At 37.3% G+C, this 23288-nt stretch overlaps 1 protein-coding gene across 1 annotated transcript; it reads right to left on the bottom strand.

Annotated features, from left to right (window-relative positions):
* Window positions 1-1744: 1744 nt before the first annotated feature.
* Window positions 1745-23179, bottom strand: LOC108777338 (zinc finger CCCH domain-containing protein 13). Its single transcript, XM_018544189.1, has 8 exons — window positions 23102-23179; window positions 13285-13331; window positions 10302-10450; window positions 8774-8989; window positions 5271-5932; window positions 4937-5136; window positions 4696-4861; window positions 1745-4254 (listed from the first exon to the last, which is right to left on the bottom strand). The coding sequence occupies exons 2-8, from the start codon at window positions 13322-13324 to the stop codon at window positions 2535-2537; spliced, it is 3153 nt and encodes a 1050-aa protein (XP_018399691.1). The 5' UTR covers window positions 13325-13331; window positions 23102-23179; the 3' UTR covers window positions 1745-2534.
* Window positions 23180-23288: the final 109 nt, after the last annotated feature.

The raw sequence follows: 23288 nt of genomic DNA, 5'->3' as shown, positions 1-23288 counted from the left end.
AAATTTGTAAATACGATATTCAGGATTGCATACTCTTGCCAGCAACGATTTCTTCCTAATAATTTAATCTAATTGTGATGGAAAGATTTATTATCTATATATCATTTATGACACAAACGCGAGCTTTAGCTCGTAAAAGATTAATAAAATAAGCTTTCGAGAATTATACATATTATATACGTATCCTATTCTTGTACTCTATCATTTTGTACAGAATCTACATATTAGAGCCCGAAAAGATCGTAACAACTGTTCAGTGTATAGTAGTGACTTTGATCGCCGTCTAGATTTGATATTTTTATAGTTCGCGAGTACAAATTTGAGAACAGCGAGCGGTACTGGCGAATTACTATAATTGTATTAGTTTTAATACAGCGACAATTCACATTCATTATTGATCCAAAGTATGGCAAGTACTGTCTGCTCATTTGTTATTACGTCAGTGCATTTTAATATTTGACTGAATATCCTGTTACTGTTGTAGCCACGTTTATACAAAAATTCTAATAGATATTTGTTGAATATCGCTTTCTTATCAGGGCAGCACGTGTTTAAGTGTTTTCCTCCTCTTCCTGTTGAAGAACTAGATATTTACAACAATTTGTGTATTCGTGGTTCCGTTAAGTTGTCAATCATGTCTCTGTGATGTATTTTATGTTATGTGACTGAATTTTTGTTGTTGATCGATTGCATTTTCTCGGCACAATGAATGATCTAATTATGAAATATTTTCCCCGTGTAAATAATACATACTGTTGCTGATACCAATGTTTGATACAATTTTATTACTTTATATAGGACGTTTCTGAAAAATCTGATCAAATTTTGAGAATTTATTCTACTAACTTTTAGGGATAAAAAGTTGACATTGATGTATTTGAAAAACTTCAATTTTAAGATATAAGTTTTTTAAAATACCAATAATAAATTTTAAAAAACTTGATCGAAACATTTACTTTTCTCTTTTTTAAATATATAACTTTTGCGAATGACATCTTGCGTTGTGGCTGTATGTTCATTTCTATTAATGTTTATTTAAAAAATTTATTTTTCAATTTTTAATTCAGAAATTAAATTTACAATCATTATTTCGATGATAAGTAAATTTCAGATTTTTCAAAAACATCCTTTATATATATTGCACATTAACAGGCAGTGTATGTAGCAGCCTTATTTAAAGTCATTTGAAAACAATTGTCGCTTGGAATTTTAGTACGAAGTTATATTTGGTCGTCTGTACGATTTCTGAATTTCTTTACTCCACCTTGTAATATTTATGAATTTCTTATAATTAGAGGCAGATGATCCGTTGTGTAATTTATGTCATTTGTACTGTAAAGTACAAATAAAAATAAAGGTCTCCAAAAATCTGCAACCGAACATTTTCAAGTATTATTGCTATATTTCTGTATTACAGCCATCAAAATGTAAAGAGGGTCAATGAATAACAAGTAAGTATATTTTCTCACTCTTTTATATCATACGTAAATATATCGACATAGCTTTAAGACAAGATATACGCTCAGGAAGACTTATCCGCTAGTAATAGCTATCGAATTCGACGATAGAACTTAATGTATAATAATTTTTTCCATAGAGGACACATACTTTGAATCGTAATTTAATGAATGTATACAGCATATAGAGTTACACGATTATTTACAAGTTTGTTTATAATTAAGAAAAACGAAGATATTTTTTTAGCACCTCTGAAACTTTAGTGACGATTTCGATTTATGTGTGAATGACATTAATATTGCAAATTACATTGTTATTAGAATGTATCACGTTTTAAGTTTTATTATTGTAATCACGTTACTAGTTCAGAGGAAATGAGTCTATTATATGACATATGCTACAGCATTTGTGTAGTGCTACATCATTTTAAGTGGATCTAGTTATTCAGAATTTCTCTAGCGAAGATCTCAGAACGAGTTATCTGTGATCGATGTTACGTCAACATTAATCCTGCCTTTGCTTTTCATCGCAGCATGCGTGAATAAGTATCGATGAGTATCAGGATGATTAATATTTCATTGTTCTCCGTATCTGTGATTGTGTCGAATTGTAGTTTCTTTTCCAAAGGCGCGTGGCGTAGTGCCACTTCGCGACAATAAGCTATTGACAATAATCTCATTCTTTTTCCAATCTTTTAATTTGCAATAATAATTTATTGTCTCGAAATCCCGCGAGTTATTAATATCTAACTGAATCATCCGCAGATTATTTTCTACCCTCAGAGCGGTGCGACGAATACGTCGCGCGTTCTTTGGAATGAAAGACACTGATGATCTGATTGCAACAGGGCTAAAAATCGAACGCGATGGGTCTCCGTTCGTGGAAAGCCAGTTTCATAAAAGAACGCAGTGTTTCTCTCTCCCATGAAAGTGTCTTTCCTAAGTCGTTCGGTGGCAGTATACGTATAAATTAGTCGTTTAGCGCTCATTGAAGCAAGATGTACGCCTCGTGAAATCTCTCAAACACTTCCTCGTAACATTCGTAAACGGTGTATATCACGATGTATATCTCGATCGTTAGTACGTTGTATAATCTTGCCATGGTCTCTGCTGTCTGTATTGCGCTCCGCTGATCTGTATAGCCTCCGGCGTCCTGTAATACACCGTTCGACTCCGATCGTTATTACTGATACTCGGCAGGAACTGATTCGGAATGAACGATTTTTGTTGATGCTGCTGTTGCTGCTGTTGATTGATCGGCCTGGAGAGCTTGTAGTTATTCTCGGAAGGCTGTAACACGGTGTCTCTACCAAGCTGTCTGTGAAGAGGCAAGACGAATCCGCTCGGCAAATTAGCTTCCTGAACCAAGGTCGGCGTCAGGGCGTCATTCAGAGTAACATCGTACTCGCTCTCGGGAATATCTTGAAGACGATGCGTTACTTCGTTGATTCTTTGTTTTGCCCTGTAGCTACCTGGTCCCGATGGTAGATCCTGAATGTCCTCGTTCCTGTACGTAGAGCTGTAGATGGTTGGCGTAGTCTCGATGGAAGAAAGTCTCACCTTGCTGCGGATCGGAGAACCCGAGGATGTTTGCACGTTGCCGACATTCGCGTGTTTTTCGCTCGAATAATTCTCTATCCACTTAGGCGTTAGATTCTCGCTTTGATGGCTACGTGAATCATACGACTGATTCTGAGTGGAGTATCCTTTGGAGGAGTTCGATAAATCTTCTGGGTCTCTCGAGACCTCCTCTTCATTGTTCTTCTCTATTGGTTTTCGTAGCACTGGTCTGGATATCGCGCTATCATACTCTTCCTGACGTTGTTTTTTCTGAAGATCGCTTTGGACGGCTTTGTAAGCGTCATACGTTTGCTTATTATCCGGTCGCAAAGGTGATTCCTGATGGTTAATATTTCTATTATCTTCTTGTTCCTCTTGTACGTAATAATTCCTGTAGTCATTCTCGCCTAAAGTACCTCGATGATCAGTCGTTGTTTCTTCATCTCTTCTAGGCGAATGCGACGCTTTAGAGCCGACCGGTAATAATCCTCTCGGGTTGGGATTACCGCCTCGAGACGGTAGGAAAGGCCTCTTCACGATTCGAACGGTGGTTCGAGGCGGAGGAGGAGATGGTGGCTCTTCCAGTGGCTCGTCGTAATACTCGGAAGAGTACTCATCCGGATACGCGATTTGATGATTCTGTTCGTTTCTACTTTCCAGCTCTCTATCTTGGTAATCCACTTGCTGAGATGGTCTTTGGGATTTATCAGACAAATTTCTGTGATAATCCTCAGTATCGCTTACCACACGACCACTTTGAGTCTGAACAGGTCTAGCTGGTCGTTCCGGATAAGATGGCTTTTCCAATCGATCGGTCACCGCGTCTTTAGACTCTTCTTCAGGTTTACGAATAAGCTGTTCTGGTAAACAAGTCGTCGTAGTTGTTGTGGTAGTACTGGTTGTGGTGGTGGTCTTCTCGGTTGTTCGATCGTACGGGTTGGGTCTTTTGGATACTTCAGTGGTATCCAATAGATCTTTTGATCTCGAGGAGGATCGCGATCGTTCGGCTTCTCTCTCGCGATCGAGAACCCGTGACGAATACGGTCGTTCTTGTCTTTCGGAATCTTGCGACCTTCCTCGTGAATCACGATCTGAGGATCTCTCAGGACTGCGATCTTTTCCACGCTCGAGAGCTCGATCTCTATTTCGATCCCTGTCTCGATCGTAGTAACGATCCCTCGAGCGATCCTGATGCGTTCTGAGTCGTACTTCTTCCGGCGGTGAGTGATAACGAGTTCTAAAAAATTTATTATTATTATCATTAATCATACTATTAATTATTGTTAATGATTATGAAGTTCAATGGTTGCATTAAACTTTTGTAGATTGATTTCCACAACACCCTTGAGTTTTTATGTTTATTCTACTAAAGAAAGTAATATTTAGAATTCTATATAGAAATTTTGATAGTAAAATATATTACGATAGTAAAATATCAAAAATTTTTATATATCAATGATGTATTTCTTGACGTTATCGTTAAAATGAATATAATTGAATAATAAATGATAATTGATATATAATAAATATCAAATATAATTAGTGATTTATTATGATATTTGCTTTAATTACAATGAGTTATTCTGTCTTTAAAGCAATGCTAAACTTTATGAATATGAGTTTTTTTTAGTTGTTTAGTTTGAATATAACTTTATCGGTGTTGTGTACGTTACCTTACCTGAGGGGACGATCCCGATCCCGAGTTTCATAGAAGTCTCTATCTCTGTCTCTGTCTCTGTACGAAGGTCTTCTTCTGAGTGGCCTCCTGCTTGGTCTGATATCCTCTAATTCGTCATCGTAATAGTCATCCTCTGTTAAATCTGCTGGTCGCCGCCGTGGCTCCTCTTTAGTCATAATTTTATTTTTTAAAAACAGTTTACTGACTTTTACTGTTGAAAATTTTTTCAGATAAATTTTACCTGTTGGCTGCGCAGGAGTGGTTTTATACGCATATTTATCTTGTTCCGAAAGTGGTACTGGTCGTCTAATCTTTGGTGGTGTTCTTGGCCTCGAATAAACCGAACTACTAGGTGCAGCTGGCTTCACCAGGCCTTCCGCATTAGACGACGCACTCGCCGATGGTGCTGTAGGTTCCTTATCGTCGTAATCATCTCTGTATCTGACGTGAACAGAATGTAATATCAAATTTCGTAAGCGTATACCGTTCGAACAATACGGTATCTAAAAGTGTTGTTGCATATACAAGATATGTCGAAGTGGTTTTCGATAGGATCAACATCAGCATGTTCTCACCTCTTATCGGAATATCTTCGTTCATCGGTATCCCTGTTTCTCGACTCCGGACGTCTATCGTAAACATTTGAATCTTCTACCTCTCTCGATGTAGATCTGATACCTTGATCCGGATTCCTTCCCCGAGGTCTCAAGTCATCCTCCAGCGGATCCCTCGACCTGGGTGGGTCCCTTCTATTTCCCCTCGCCGGATATCTGTCTCTAGCGGTATCTCGATCCCTATCGTCTCTACCGCGCGCTGGTGGATCCCTATCCCGGAAGTCACGATCACGATCCCGATCCCTGAACTCACGATCCCGGTCCCGTCTGTATTTCCGATCATCGTACTCGTAATCATCTCGCGAACGATCGTACTCATCGTCGTAATAATCCTCCTCGTAATAATCATAGGGTCTTCTCCTCGCTGGAGGTCTTCTTCTAGGTGAAATCCGATCACGTCCAGGGGCTCGACTGGTCGGCACAGTGACTGGCGCCACGGTGGTCGTAGTAGTCGTCGTAGTCGTAGCAGCTTGGTAAAGAGCATCGTTTCTGTGCCAGTACTTCTTGGAATGAGCGCAGTCGACCTCGGATACGAAGTGACAGATGAAGGTCTTCTGGTCGAACGCCGTGAAATTGGCACACAGGAAGTCATAGCGAGTGCCAAAGAGACAATGATGGTAGACCTTGAGGAGGACATATGTGCCAATGTTAGAATTATCGCGACACGTCTACCGTATCGTATAAGAATAGCGCGCCGTTAATTGCGATGACCATTAAGAATACAGAATGGATTTTAACGCTGGACGTTTACGAAATCGAATCGCGACCGATGGGTGAAAGTGGGCGGCAAATCGGCGCCGCATGTCGCAGACTTTCGAGATTTTTGAAGACGACTTGCGGTCGTTTTCTTTTTGATCGCCTACCGTGCGAATCTCGCTCACGGCGATTCGTTATATTATATTAATCGTCCTCTCGGAGTAACGAAACGTTGGCGACACGATGATTTCAGCACACTTTTCACCGAGAACGAACGCGGGCGATCTTACCGCACACGCCACCACGTAGCTTTCACACGACGGCTGCGAATGTGCGAGTGCGAATAATTGCACGGAGTCGCATAAATGTGCATTCTACGGTACGGTCACGAATGAAAAAAAAACTCACGTCTGTGTGTGGTATTATCTGGAACGTACAAATGCCGTAGAATTATCTAGGGGAATTATCTAGAATCATTCAGAGCACATCCTTTCGATAAGTGTCCGGCGTTTCACCGAGATCTTGGTAAAAAGTAGAAGCTAGCTCCGATCTCTGCCAATAATAGATCATGAATCTTACTCAACTCGTAACATGTACATAAATGTCAGACGATCATCGAACGTCTAATCGTGCGTCTAACGAGTCTCACGCGCGTACATGAAGTAATTTTATCAATACAGTAGTTAAAATCGTTGTAATTTTACTGAAAATTTACCCTGTTATTTCAATTTATGTTCCAGTTTTTATAATTAAAATTTGAACTAATTTAATTAATTATTGAATAAAATTATTTCATGATTTTATTTTAACGAATTATATGTAATACTTGCATGTTTCGGAGATTCCGATTCTAGATATATAATTTCAACTCGGTGAAGAATTTACGGTGCAAAGTCGGTAAAATGTTTGGTTGGCCGAGACTATGGCGAATACAGAAAATAAATCACGGTTATTTGCATGAACTAGAATTATTCAGAACGCATTTTCCTTTACTTGAGCATTTCCGTATAATCCTTTTGTATCCTTAGTGTCATGAATTACGAGCGTTATCGTCCCCGCAAACGTTAACAACGTTACGTCGTTCGGGAGTATTATAATCAGGATCATTACAATTGTAAATTCTACCCGAGACTGTGGAAAGATTAGAAAATAATCTAGACGATCGCAGAGAGGTAATTTCCGGGAAGCCACTGACAAATTAATTGTTCATTTCCCAATTTCTCTTCCGCGACAAATCTTTCGCAAAGCACGCGGGATGACCGCGGTCTTCCCGACGACGACAGTCCTTTTTTTCTACGCGCTGCGTAGAGCACGTCCCGGCCGACGAACCCAGCTCGTTACATTTGCATGACAATGCTCCATTCGTTCTGCAGTCCCGCGAAAATGATCGATAAGAAAACGAGCCGAGTCCGGTCGGAAAGGGACTACTTTGCAATCGCTTTCACAATTCTAGGAGTTCGCGCGCACGTAAATCGCGGAACGGTCAGGGACGGGAAGCGTAGCAGACCACGAAAGTCCTCTTCCTCGGCTTCTTTTCTGCACGGTGACCTTGTTATTGCGGCCGGCAAAAAAGGTTTTTCACTTTCGATATCGATTTCTACTTTGCTGCTCTTGCAGTAGACAATAGTGAAAAATTGACCGTGAAAACACATATAACCACTTTGATTATAATCGAATAAAATAATTATTTTATCGACGTATTAATCGCAATGATATATTATATGTTATTATATGATATCCTATACACAGCAATAATATATTATATATTTATATGGCTGTACATAGCAATTACATTATATGGCAGTTTTATGCTTATGACGTTCATTTATTATAAATGTTCGATTAGTCGTGCAATTGGCAATTGCACGACTATTATCAAGATCTATCTTTGTCGATCATCTTTGTCATATAAACGAAAATATATCAGAAATTAGCGATTATTTAAATTGCAGTGTGCGACGACGTTGATCTTTTCGATTTTGTATAATAAATATTATTCACGCTTTGCGATTGCTACACACAGATATACAATAATTATTGCCTGCTGTCCATACGGTAATTACACCAGGACTATATAATTTTGTTTTATTCAAACGACGCGAATGAATCTGCTACGATGATTTCTCAATCGGTCGTTTTTATTTGCTGAGCCTGTGATTCGGGTTCGTGCTGGGATTCACGGTGAAACGATCGCTCTCAACGATGCGATGATTGGTAAAAGTGTGCTCAATCGATACGCATTTTTTTGCATTCGCGTCTTGCCCGAGAACTCGCTTTCGTTCGTGGTCGTCATGATCGTCGATGTCAACGCTTATCAATCAAGTCTACGTATAGATGGCATCGACCGATCATTGGAATCGAGTAATGATGATTGTCTTCCGCCGACATTAGAAATTAGAAGGCAACGCTCTCAGATCATTGACACTTGTTTATTATGCAAAGGAAACATTGGAAGATCTTTCTTTAGAACTCATTCAGGCGACAACTGGTTTCCCTCTTGTCGCATTATGAATTGACATCTTTTTTTTTAACGAAGAGATAATTCTAGTTTATTATCTGTTTAAAATTGCATACGTATAGCAACGTCTTGTCTCAATAATGTTTTAATAAATGGATTTCAATCGATGTTTGTACTGCTTGTTATAACGATTATTCGACGTTAGAAATTTGCATTACTTTTTCACTTTCTTTCCAAAGGTACCCCACTGTTATTTTCTCGATTAGATATCTACTATTTCTATAATTGAGTGTAATTAAATTTTAATTACCTGACACTTGTGCGGCACACTAGCGTAGAATCCGTCGTGTAAGCCATCGCATTTGAAATCTATATCCTCGGGTATACTATTATAAAATGGATAATCACTAAGATTATAGCCATTTAATTCGCGTGGTAAATTCGGATCCCATATGTAGTCGATCTGTGGAATTCCCGTTAAAGTGTGCCCGGTCGTTCCGTTAGTTTCGATCGCGACTGTTGTCGTCTGGAAAATAAAATGAATATATTATACAGTTTTTCGCGATTTTAACTAAGAACCATGGCACACAAAAAACTTAAGCAGTAAGCAGTACGCAAATTGACCAGTCACAGTAGAGACCGTAAAGTCATGACGTAAGCAGTATCAAATCCAACACTCTGATTTCCTTACTTCTTATATCTTACTGCTTGAGTATTTTTTTCAGTGCTAAGACTTCAATAAAGACAATTTTTGAAAAATTTAAAAATAACTATACAAATCACAATATGATTATATCAAGTCTCGTAAAATGACTTTCGTTTCTTACGGGAAATAACGGAGCCCTCGATACAATACCGATTTTGCTATAATGATAGTTTCCGTGTATCGCGGACGGAAAAGCGCGTCCGATAGACCGGTATCTTGTAGAAAAGTTATTTCACGCTTGAAGAAGTCGCTGCGTTGGTCGTGCTATAATGATTAGCGATGAGCATTCAAGTTTGATACGATATTTATGAGCACTCGGGTTCGCGATATGATGTCATATTTGCTCGTTTGTATACGAAGGTGAACCTGTCGAGCGTGAGTTTACTTGAGCGTTAATTGATTTGACGTCGACATACATTAATCAAAACACGCTACGGCGCCTTCGCAGATGCAGATACGGATGAGTCTCCCGGTGTTAAACCGGATTTACGCGACGTAGGAGTTTACGCAGTGCTGTCTTCGTGATTTGGAACACGATACGCGATGTTTATCACATTATCACGGTAGTCAATGAGCTACTTGCTTCCAAGATGTATTACCGGTTAATTTACGTCGTGTTGCATTCGTGAGATTTCCTTTTAATCGCGAAGAAGCATTGGCGAAATGAGAACTCGTTTGGTACACGATCGTCGTGACTGTACATCGGTTTTGCAACGATCGATAAAGGATTATGTTTCGCCTACGTCGTGCCACCTGAACGACACGATTGCACGATTTGAAACAAGGATGTATAATTCCAGTTCGAGAATAGAAATGCGCAAGTTTCATGAAATACATTTTTTATTCCTATCTATAATACACAGTTGGAAAATTTATGTCAAATTTAACACACACAAAATTTTTTCTACCATGTATTTATGTAAAATCCAAAGGTGAATTTTTCAAAATTATTATTATTATAATTGTTAATTTAAAATCATATATCGGTTCTTAGTTACTGCTTAAATCGTGCTTAAATTAGAAAACATAAAATCAGGATTTACATCATTATTGATTTATCAAATACCATTAAATATAACATTGAATTAATTGTACTACTTTGTGACCTGTTCTAAACACGATTGTCTTTTGCTGCACATACCTCTGAATTCGCTTGATCATTTTCTTCCACTTGAGGTTCCTCTGTTGTGCTGGTGGTCGTCGTTGTTGTAGAAGTTGTTGCAATCTTGAATTTTGGCCTGGTTTTAAGTGCTGCGGAGACGGCGTGGGCCAATAGGATTCCTGGACAGAGCAATCTTGTTATTCGAAATGTAAAAATTGTTTATTTAATAATCATTAAATAGCGTGGGTCGATGTCATGACTTTCTACAGTTGCGCGACTAATCGCGTACATCCGAGATAAAAATAGTTCGGTTTGCTCGCCTGAGGAGTATCGATGGCCCCGATGAGTCGTCTGATACATTAAGGAAAAAGGCCATCCACAAATTACGTAAATCGCGAAGAAGCGTCGGCGTTGCAAAACTTAGACGCGGAGTGTAGTGAGAACCCAACATAAGTGTTGCAATTTTCTCTCGCCGAGCGAGCGCATTTGGTTGGGTAATTGTTCTTAAACGGATCAAGGCTGTCGAATCAATTGATCGTTTCCTTTTCACGTTTTGTTGATTTATGTACAATATATGAGTCATATATGCTATATAAGCTCATAATACGCTGCATTAATCTTCAATCAATTATGGAAATGTTATTGTTACTTTGTAGGTTCTTATTATAAATTGTCTCTTTCATTTGTCTTTATTCATGACTTCTCGTTTTAGTCAAATTCTTATTTGTTTCTATTTCCGTCTATTAAATTTACTCTAAAATAAATGAGAAATGCTGAATACTGTCTCTGGCTATTAATGGCTTCATAAAGCCTTGCTCCTGAATCACATCTGCGACTATTTTGAAGTAGTTCAAGGCTATTTTCAGAACTTAGCAGCTGGGGAAATTAAGATGCAAGGTGTGGATAGTCCGTGAAACGCAAATCAAGGCAGAAACTGTTTAACTTTCTTATACACAAGGCTTATCTCTCGACGTTATATATCTTTATAGATGGATGCAGTCGATAATAAAATTCACACGCTGCGAATGTATCGGATTAAGAGTTTCTCGAAGAAAGAGAAAAGTAAGAATTGATATAAATAAATTCTGCCGCTAACACAATTTACTTGATCAGTCAAATAAAAACTTGGATTATAGAAAACAAGCCAGCCAGGTATTAATAAATAATTTCTGTAGAACTTGCTGTTTTTCTACCATACGTTTTCCATTTCTTGCCTCCGTTATTTTCGAGACAATTGTCGAGCATACGTAAAAACATGTTCTCGCCTTCGTTGAATCGATTGGGGTTGCGCGACAACGTGGACGCGGCTTATGGACCGGAAAGTGGATGTCCTCGAAGGTGATGTTGAAAATGTACTGTAGGCCCAGCGATCGTATAACGGGATCCATACTTTTCCACGCTGCGATCGATAAAGAGCCGCACCGCACGGGTTGGCGTTGCATAAAAATGAATTATATGGGAACACGCTCGCATTCCGTTTGTGGGAAATGTTAACGTGGGCGTTCTCCCTCTTTGTACACGTTATACGATAAGTCGGTTTTCATGACGAAATCGTTACCGCTATTTCTATGTCGGCGTATAAACAAATTGCTTCATTCAATTGTCTGTCGGTGACGCGTAGTCTCGATCGAATGGGAATGACCTGACATTTTATCCCCTCGAAGGGCGTGACGGAATCTTCTTTCGCCTTGGCGATAGTCTTCATTAAGAAATTATGATGCTACACGAAACGCATTTACGTGCAAGTTTTACGTGCTACGTTGATGCGTAATGATGTTAGTCGGGAACGTTGCGCTCATCATTACAAGATTAATATAGCGTCACTCATTATCGTAAAAGTTTTACGATGCCCTAAGAACAGCAGTTTAAATTATTTCGTGATTTAAAGCTGCTGTCGTTTTAAAGACCTCAAATTGAATGTTGCCCAATCGGCGAAAATGTCAGAAAGCATTCTAAATGTTAACACCCAGTGTCACGTGACTGGTATAAACTGCTCTAATGAGTATCACGGATAGAGAATAGGTCGATAGCGATTTTCATAGCACGCGTTTACAAACACAGCCACGACACAATCTTTTCTGGCAGCCATGGAATTCTTTATCGGATTTGAGTTTTATTTTGTCGCCACTAAGACGGATGACGTTAATGCTTGTGTTTGCCAAGTATCTTATCCGAAATGTTCGGATTCTCCAGATTATATATTTCATGCTTTGCAACGAAACAAAGGAAACCTCTTGGCATTCACAACAGATCCGTCTTTCTTCGTGCAACTTTTCTGTAAAGCATTTTTGCGAATCGCACGTAGCCATGAATCGCAAAATGAATACCAAATGTGTTTGATGTAATTTTTAAAGAGTAACCTGTCGCATTCTTGGCCATTGATGGTGACCACTTTGTCCTTGGTGTATATTTAATTTTCATGCATTACTTAGTGTAAGTTGTAAATAATCTATATTTTAAAAATTTCAGGAAAAAGTTTTTAATGAACTTTTAATTAATATTTACAATTGAGAACAAAATATGAGAGAATCGTTTATATTTTAGTTTTCTTAATTAATTGCTTTTTTATATACTTATTTTTATATATTATGATATAATGTTATAAATAGCTGTCGAGTTTTATCTAACAATACATAGATTCAACTCATCATTGTATTAATTTCTTGTTTAATTTCATTTGTTTATCGTGGGAGGCAGCCGTTGTTTTGTATTGTACGAAGAGTCGCGTTGAAACTCGATTTACGTGCGATATTAAATTCCCGGGTGTAGAAGGCCGTCCACTGTCTCTTCGACATTCCTCCGTAGCCGTGGAAAGTCCAAAAATACTAAGAACTTGACATCACAGCGGACTACAAGATGGACAAGGGAAGAGATTTTTTCTTTTGCGGAACGTTAAACAGGATTTTTAAAAATAGTAGAAATCGAGTAAAAGTCCCGCTGACAAGCTCCGTTTAGTATCGGGGAAGATCGTCGAGAAACGAAGAATCATCAGATTCCATAGAAATTAGCTTACCGTACAGAGCGAGCAGCAGCAGCCATCGTTTCTCCCGCATATTGGCACTATAACAAATAAATTTATTACATTAATTATGTAATAGAATAATTAATAATTTAATTAGTAAATTGATCTTCGTTCCAATTAATTTCATTTTAAAGATTATTTTTTTATAAAATTAAAAAAGAGGATTATGTTAATTTTATAATTTATAAAAGATTAATAATTTTATTAAAATTACAGTATGCGTATATAGAATATAATTAATTATAAAATGTAATTATAGAATATTGCTTTTTTTATATCGAAATGTCAAAGTTCTCGATTTTGCGCAACGTTTCTGTAAGTATTTTTGTCGTCAATTTTTTTTCGCGCAAGACGTACGTTTCAGAGGGCAGACAGGTTTCTACAGTTGCGAAATATTAGTCGAATTCTTGGGGGTATTGAATGATAATCGCACGGCACTGTGCATCGGCGAGCATAATCAAATCGGAGTGCCTTAGCACCGCGCGTAGACTGTATAGAGGTGCCCGAGCATATGGGAACGGATAGGAACTTTCTCTGTGCTGTCACCACTGCTAACCATATAATGCAAGGATAATGCGGGTGTTATATAAATGTGCGATCACGTAATATCGGGTGTGACTTTGTAGTAGCGGTTGCGAATGTCTAATTATCAGAGCCTATCGATGCTCCTGAAGCACATAGTTTAAAGAGCACTTGCAAAATTTTCCATAGAAGATACACACGATGCTGTAATATTCTGGTTTAATAACTTAGACCATCACGCGAGCGATAGTTGTTGCTGCGTTCTTATAATAATAACGGGTTCGCATTCTTACCCTGAAGGTGAAAATCTCTTTACTTTAGAATTTTTAAGTCTCGCATGTCACATTTAGCTCTTGTATATCACGTGTAGCACCTATCCTGTGTATCGTGACTTTTACTTGTGAAGTTTATTGAACATAGTGTTAAATTTGCTGCAAATTGCCACTTCGTAGAAGTAACAGATGGCCTTGATTTTTACGAAGTTTCGATCACCGTCGATAATTCACACTCCGTAATGGCATCATGCTCTTAAGATTTTATTTCTTTTTTTTCCTTTTGTGTCTGGTGAAAGTAACCTTGCAACCTTCCAGTACCAAATTAGATTACCAATCGTGGACTTGAATAGTAACATGTCATGAATGTACTATAATGGTCATACACTTGTTACTTGTATGGTTATAGCTATTAATGAGGCTTGAGTCATCGAATATAATCAATTTGAGAGATTAGGTAGGTTTATCAATAACTATAAAAGATTATAAAATCATTATACGTCTGGTAATAGATTAATACAAATTAAATTAAAATTACGATGATCTAAGTGAGATACGCAACAGGATGCGGATCCTATTCTTGCCTATCGCTTTTAATTAAGTAGAGAGACGGCACGTGATTTTCGAATGTAAATACACGCAATTCCTACGTTCTTCTCAGTTTTCCGTACAGAAATGTGCCGTACATGCTCGCATTAATTAAAGCGCTATCGCGCTCCAATTCTCAAACAGATTCTTATCGTTTTTGTAAAAGTAGGAAAGAAAGAGAGAGGATACCTCCTGCATATGCTGCATACAAGACTGTATTATTCAGTTACACAAGTTTTCGTAATTGTTCCTTTTGTTCGTGTCACAACGCGAAGAACGAGTTCTCATGCAGCATGGGAAGTCTTCCCCAGATTACGGATCAGTTTCATCCGGAAGCTGTGCAAACTAGATCAGAATTGAAATAAAATTGATGAATTTTTATTCGACACAAGTTTTAGCCAGCAAAATATCATTAGCAGCTGTATATTTTGTAATCACGCTGTTGCATAATTTACTATTTTCTTTCATCAGTTCTTTTATTTCTTGTATTTATCTATTTCAAATGGCATATATACGTAAGCATTATATTAGATATGCAACATTTTTGCATATTGTGTAAACATAATTTTAATACGTGACGGAGGATTATCATGTTGCTAGAGAAAAAAAACTTCAATTTCTTAATTATATACATTACAAGAATAAGAGATGTAATCTAAGTATGATTTGTACTATTTGTTTCGATTTGTATCATTTATCAAACGAAATATGTTAATAGTAATGTTATCTTATGGTAAGTTATTTCATGTTACATGCAAGTAACGGTTATCGACGTCCACTAAAGGTTACCGGAAGTGATGGCTGGTACCGGTTACTCAATTGATTCGCCTTCTTAAATCGAATTTCACGAGTGTAGCAAAAAAAACATGCTTTAAAGGTTCTTAATCCTTTATGAATTATTTAAGTTCTTTCTCTAAAGCTTGACTAATAAATTTCAATAGATAGGACATTAACTTAAAAAAAGAAACAGCTATAAAAGAAGAGACATTTATATCATTTTTTAAATTGAGAATAATATTTTAAGAGGTGTGTATTTCTAAAACTTTAAATTTTTATTTTAACTTTGATACTTTAAATTAATTCTTGTAATAATTCATGAATTTTTATCTCTATTCTTTTTCACTATGATAAACAAATTTTTTCAAACAGTGCTAAGCATTGCGTTATGGTGCGGTTACAAAATATAGCCTTCAAAAGTGTAGTATGCCGAAACAAGCTTTCATTTCCTCATGCGTGCTATGCGAATACTCGCTCCGAACTGTATTATTGAATTAATCGACGATCGAGAAAACTGCAGTAATGTCGACTATAACGCAATGCAACAAGAGAAAGAGTTAATTAAAAAAGTGCAAATGCATATTGCGATAATGTGAAATTTTGACAAGAACATTTTCTTGCTTTTCCAGAATGCTATTCTTTCCCTCATTATTGAACGTTATTAAGATTCAACAGAAATAATATAAGTTTTATTATACTTGTACAACTAATTATGTGATTTATAATAATAATTTTCTTCAAAGCCGAAATTTTACATAAAAAGCGGCGTGTGAGAGAAAAAGATAATATAAATATCAGAAGATATTGAAAGAAAATTATATTGTATGGATATAACTTTTCTTTTGTAACATCTTTAATTAAAAGATAAATAATTTATATATTTTTGAAATATTAACAATAAATTTTAAAAATATTTGTACAAAATGAAGATTTTTTTAACATACTTTGCTTGTTTTCCCAGCATAGCAGTGAACAAAGACGGATTAAGCCAGACACACCTCGTGTATTCTAGGACGATTATATCTTTGTGAAGCAGATCTGCTTAAAATAGATCTAATCCAATTGCGATCCGTCAGATCAATGAATCAGTCACGAATAAAATGCTTCTCGCTATTTTAATCTTGCTATTCACAGCGAAGGAAGGGTGTTTGTTGCATTAGTTACAAGCATTGTTTGCCTTGTAGGTAGAAAGTGCACACGATTGTGCAAAGCAAACACATGCAGAACAAATGTTAATAATTACAATGAGAGTTGTTGATCGTGCGTGTGCATGAAAAAAAGTCTTTCGTAAATTAGATTATTATCTAGTTGCGGAGTATGAAACGTTGAACTTGCTTGGACGAACGCCAGGGCCGCATTCGAAATTTTTGAACTCTATGACTAAAACAAAATTTTGCGCAGCTGTATCTGGATTGAAGTAAACACGTATCGTGATATTTTCTTCGCGAATATATATTTATGAAAGCTTTCGTATTTAAATATAGGAACACGTCTGAAAATGCAAAAATAATTTGGAGTCTCGAATATTGGAAAGATATAACAGAGACTATAAAACAAAATTTACAGTATTATTGTTAGAAATTAATCAAAGAAATGTTGTAACGTCAAATAAATTTATAGGAGAGAAAGGTAGAATTGGTGTTTATAAGAACATTTTTTAAAACTAATTTTTTGTTTTTTAAATAAGCACAACCATGAAACGTTATTCATCTTAAAAAGATTTTTTAAAGTGGCAGAATTAAGAAGTTTCTTCTTAATTCTGCCACTTTAAAAACAATGTTAAATTTATTTAAAACATTATAATTATTATATCTCGCCATTATATCGCATTTCCACATTCCAAACTTCCGTCCTAACACTAGAACGATTTCTCCTATTAGAATTTAGAAATTCTTCCATAATCCATTTATGTGCTTTCTGCGAGGGTACTGTTTACATTATTCACGATAAGCGCAGTGTATTAATAATTTACGTAAAGAAAATACATCTAACTTCTTCCTTAAAACAAAATAAAATTTAATGAACAAGTACATAAAACACATACGATAAATAGCTTACGGTCACGATGGTATTCAGAAATTAGCTTCTATCACCTGCATTCAGAGTTTAACGTACGCTCCAATGACCACGGAATTGAAGTAATCGGTATCGTTTATCCTAGATCATTCGCTTGCGCAATAAAGCGATAATCAGAATAATTGCAGTTATTCCTATCAATTAATTACTGCGAATCTAAATTCGATACGAGTAAAACTTGTCTCTGAATTTTGACGAGCTGATCGAAATTCAGCTAATACTTTAATTTTGATTAGGAACTGTCATTGAGCAACACTCAGAATTCGTTCGGTCGAGTCGATCAGAAAGTGTTTCGTCGAGACGTGAGAACCGGCTTTGGAATAAATGATTTCACTCTTGGTTGAGAATAACATTTATTCGACCGTAAAGCATCAGTCGCGTCGTTTACCAATTTATTGTGTAAGATCAATTCCTATATATACATAAGTAATATCGACATAGTGGTCACTAAAGAAACAAATTTTGTGAGTTTATTTGATTAGTTTTACTAAAATTTTTTTATCGTAAAAAATCAGATATTTGGTAGATTCTTGATGTACATCAATTCCACAAATTGATTATTAATATCAACGTAATTAATAGTTCTGCATGCTTCAATATGACGTTTTTATATAAGTGCAATGTACGAATAACGTGCGATAGGTGTTTTGATAGCCGGCGAAACTATTCGAAAGTTATTATTTAAGAGTGGGCGCAGAATGAAAAATTGGACGAATCCGTCTTCTACGAATTTCTCCCTTAAGAAAAGGCTTGTGCTCCGTGTATAATTAGTGCGATTAATGTGTCGTGAAGTCGGAGCGCCGCCATCGTCTTCCTACTCTTCCTATTCCGTGCGAACGATTGTTCGTTAGAGAGGAGAGCACAATGAGGGTCCGATGGGGGTCCATATAAGAGATATTTTACGGACGCTTCCTACCGCACTATAAATTTTATTGTATAAGACATACAATGTAGTTTATCGCTTTCTACAGTTTCTTCAATGTATTTGTACGTAACTCAACATCAAGATACTTCAAACGATCCATTGTTGCGTTAATTGTGAATACACGTCTTCCTACGGTAACAATTATAAATTATTTCATTATTTTTGCCGATCACGAAATTCAGCTTGCAAAATAAATGAGTACTTATAGGAAGTAGACTCTCGCAACGTCACATGAAGGACGTGTGACATACTTTTTACTCGTTGACGATCGCCAGTCTGGTTATCTTACTATGAAAGTGCTGATGATCAAAATTTCGATTTGTCCTCGGGCGAGCTTTCGGAAGTTTAATTTCTATCAACAATTAAGATATTTGTTTTACGTACGATTTTTTTTTAAATTTCTGTAATGACATATTCGATTATAAAAAATTCAAACCGATTGATTAATAATTATATTAATTATAATAACTTTTTTACTGAACATTTAATAAGTAAGAATTATTAATGCAATTATTAATTAAAATTGTTTTGATCTTTTTAAAAATTGGATATAAAGTCATAGAAATTTGAGAAATGAATGGTACACACTAAATATCTTAATTGTTTAACAGAAATTCTAAAAGTAAGAACAAATCGAAATTTGTATCTGAACATTTATTAAGTGATCAGCTTAGATACATGAAATAAATCCACGCCCAATGACTTTACAATGATTTTTTGCTTCATAGCTGTAATTTATTGCACCGTTATTCTTATTTGTGTGCTACTCGAAGATACGTATATATATATATACATTCTCCGAGCTTATATATGGCTTCGCCCGGGCTATTTTCTCACTTATTAATTCTCCTTTCCGTGAATGCGATTATCCTCCCAGAGATTATTTACAGCGAAACGTGCCGGCGGGTATAAGATAATAAAGTAACAGTTACCGTATACCCCTTATACCCTCAGACAGTTAAGGCCCCTAACGCCATCGTGGTGATTAAAATTTTATTTATCCCCGCTCGTAAGCGTATCTCCTGTGTAATTATTTCCAATTGAAGCGTATACTTCAGTAATTACTGTGGTGATCAAATAGAAGATACTCTATTGCGGCTTCACTTTTCCCGAGCGCATTTTCTGCGAGTACAGTCGCAAAAGTATTATCCATGTCAATTGTCATGATGCTTCTCTACTGGAGATCCGACCACTCATTAATTACCGATCGAAAATGGACTTTTTCTCGCTTCATCATCGCCAGTCACCCTGATCGGCAGTAAAGCTATCCGGGCGTTCGATTATGGCGAAGTCGTTCGTTTATTTTTCCGCCGGCGTATCGGGAGAAAGCCGACCACCGCTCGCGCTCGCGCTTACCCGCGACGACGAACGTGGATTATGTCGTAACGTCGTGGCACCGTACAATATTGTTTGTGAAAAAGAACCCGCAAACGGGCAAGCACGTGCTGTCGATGCTACTGTCGTGGCTGCTGCTGCATCCTGCGTCGTGTTGTTATACCCAACCATTCGGTGCGCCGAGAAAATGGGCCGGTCGCGGGCCGCTTGATTATGAAACTTTTTTAATTACGTAACGACGAAGTTTGCGAGCGGCGAAAATTCTCGCGCATATTGCGGTATCGCTGGCCCGTTCAGAAGACATATGCGTGGTTCTGGTAGAAATTGAGCGAATCGTTGGAAGATTTATTGAGATATCGACGATTTCTACCGTCTCAATAGTCTGTTTTTTTTTTTTTTCGAAGAATCCCACACAGCATGAAATATTTACGTGATTATTTTTAAAAAATACTTCAGTAAAATATTTCAAAAATATTTTGCAAGCATTTTAAAATTAGGCATTAAAATATTTTACAAAAATATTTTTTTTAAATTGTACAAATATTGTAACACAATATACTTGTAAGTATTTCAAAAATATTTTATGAAAAATCTTGTAATGAACTCTACAATTTAATTCTCGGCTCTTTTTACCAAGTTTCAATGTAAAATTATTTAAAAAAAAAAACGAATATTAGCCTAATCCAAGTAATCCCCTTTACTTTCCACACATTTTCGCCATTTTTTAGAGCAACTATCGAATTTCACTTCAGAAAAAAGATGGTTGTTTTGAGTCGTTGAATTCTATGAGGAAATAATTGAAATGCCATCACGAAATCTTTGGAATCACCGTTTTACATGTTACGTACCATACTGTAAGACACAGAATTTTCACCTAAAGCCGAGCAAATCATTTCTTGAACTTCCGCGGCATTTTTCTTCAACTGGAACGCGAAAAGAAGGCAGTGTCTCAAATGCTGCTTTTCGAACGACAAAATTTTCACTACAATTTTTTGAGATTAGATTTGCAGCATCGACACCTGTTATACCTTATTTTAAAGTTTAAGGATAACACGTCGAAACGACTGTATGGCGAGAAAAAGATTCAAATTTAAATAAGTGCTGCAGTCGATTAAATATAAGGTCCGAGAATTAAGTTGTAGGCCTATTATAGAAATAGTTCTGAGATAGAGCGAGTTTTTTAATTCGATTGATCAATCGCATTGTGCGCATAAGTAATTTTGTTCCGTAAAAGCTGCACTGATCTGCGCATAATGCGATTGATCAATCAATGAATTAAAAAACCCGTCCATATCGCATAGGATATATTCTGAACTGGATATAAACAATGGTAAAATAAGTTGATGCGAAACAAACTGTATTTGTCGTTGCAGCAGTTTATAACATTCTTCGAAAAGAATAGATTCTTCCGCTTTGAGAGGAGCACTGTGCGCTGCGATGTGTTTTAAATCGTAGAATCCAATCACGGATAGGTGGAATCGAAAGAAAAAAAAGGCCGAATTTCATTCAAGAGAAGCTGTAAAGGCGTGTCACGTCTAACGCGCTTCTCGCGTAAATTAAATTCACTTTCGAACGTGTGTACAATCGCCTCGCGGAATCCACCGATTGAAAGTGAACGTGGACGCGTTAGAACGCATTGGACGGAGCGAGGCGATAAATTACACAGGTAAAAGAGGGGCAGGGAGAGAAAGAGAGAGAAAGAGAGAGAGAGAGAGAGAGAGAGAAAGAGAGAGAACGGCCGATTGGGATACCGTTCGAGGTTATGGAAAACTTATTCCGCCTAATCGATGAAGTAGTGTCGATTGAGGTGAATTCTTGATTTAGATAAACTTACATTAAAAACGCAACGAATGCGAATGCTATCGTGATTCGATTGAAAGTTAAGGCGCTCGAGAAATATTTTACCCCCCCCCATAAATCGATGAAACATTGTTTGAAGTTTTCTCATATACAGACGGCGAGAGACTGCAATAATTAATGTATTAACATTTATGTGAGAAATAGGAGCGGGGATTACAAATTAGCTAATTATTTCGCTCACCTACTTGCATTATATCTTTTCAGAGCTCCTTTTTGAACGAAAACGTTTTTTCTCGCGGTTTCATTGCAAGATATGATTTATTTCCTGCTGGTAAAACGAATAAATTACCATAAGACCGACGAAAGTTTTCAGCGGGAATAAGATTCAAGGAGCGAGCGTGCGTATTCGACATGCGTGCGTGTCGTTGCATGTGTGTGTGGAGATGCATGCGTGTGTGCACACGTGTACGAGACGACCGAGTATACGTCTTTAAGCCGAGAACGAACTCTCTTCTCGTTACTCGCGATTCCCGACGAGCAGATTAGAAATTCGTGACTTCGCTGGAACGATATTCGCTCGGGTACTTGCGTTGGAAAACATTACGCAAAGAAAATTGCGTTATCGCGCTCGCTATTTTGAGTGGAATTTCGCGCGACCCTTTCGATTTCGCGCCGACTCGTTCGAGCGGAAACCGTATTCACGGAGAGTGATCAAACATGGCAAAATTCAACGATAAAACCAGTTTGCTCTCGTTGTCATTGCTATCGAGATGGAAAAACGATGAGGCAGGAAGGCGCACAGGATGCGACAAGTAGCGAAAGTCCTGTCTTTATTGCAGTCTTCGAAGCGACTCGCTTTAATGCTCGCATTCCTCATTTTTATAGATCCTTTTCTCTGTTCACTCAAATGAATCTGAATCATCAGCCGCGCATATTATTTATACCTTGTGGCAGTTCATCAGTTTGTTTATATAACTAATAAACATTGAAGGAGATGCTGCATTTTAAGAGTAATGAATGCCACGAAACTTTTTCTTTAAGCTATCTCAGACTGACGTGCATGAACTGTCGCAAGACAACAATGATATTTTGACTGCGGGCAGGAGTCGAGAGCTCCTTCTGAATAAACACTGTGATTAGGGTCGGTGAGGTAACACAAATTTCATTAAATTCGTTGAAATGTCGTGGCGCTTCGCTTTCTTTGCTTTCGATCAACGTAACGCGCACAAGTATCCACAATATAACGCTGGAAATTAATAAAACATATAGGTACATAGTGCGTTTCACCGTAGAATAGGAAAACATTATGTACAAATATTATGCTTAACGTTATGAAAATTTTTTTGCAAGATCAACAGCCGCGAGAACCTCTTACTTCGAAAAAAAATGAAAAAAAAATCAATATCCTGATTTTTCAGAACCATTTCGATCTTTTCGATTACGCAGCTCCGGCGAGAGTGGAGAAGGTAATTTGGAGCGCACGACGCAAACACAGATGAAAAGGCGATCAAACCTGTCTCTCTCGGCTCCGCTCGTTTTTCGCTAATCCCTCATGAAACCCACCGTCCTCACATCGACTGGCACTTGAAATTGCAAATTCACCAAAAATACCGTACGATTACGAATGAGAGGTACGGGCACCTCGTCGAACAAAACTAACGGTAACGTGCGCCCGGAAAATGCGGTTTTCGGTGGGACCG

Source organism: Cyphomyrmex costatus, unplaced genomic scaffold, assembly GCF_001594065.2.
Source record: "Cyphomyrmex costatus isolate MS0001 unplaced genomic scaffold, Ccosl1.0 scaffold43, whole genome shotgun sequence".
Classification (NCBI taxonomy): Eukaryota; Metazoa; Arthropoda; class Insecta; order Hymenoptera; family Formicidae; genus Cyphomyrmex; species Cyphomyrmex costatus.
The sequence above is the reverse complement of the archived record's forward strand: the minus strand, read 5'-3'. Positions and strand labels throughout refer to the sequence as shown.

Bases quoted from the DNA above. Each gene is read 5' to 3' on its own strand.
- LOC108777338 (XM_018544189.1), bottom strand. From the start codon at position 13,324: ATGCGGGAGAAACGATGGCTGCTGCTGCTCGCTCTGTACG. The intron at 10,451-13,284 runs GTAAGCTAATTT...TGCTCTGTCCAG, and splicing joins GCTGCTGCTCGCTCTGTACG to GAATCCTATTGGCCCACGCC. The intron at 4,255-4,695 runs GTAAGGTAACGT...TAAATTTTTTAG, and splicing joins GATCGGGATCGTCCCCTCAG to AACTCGTTATCACTCACCGC.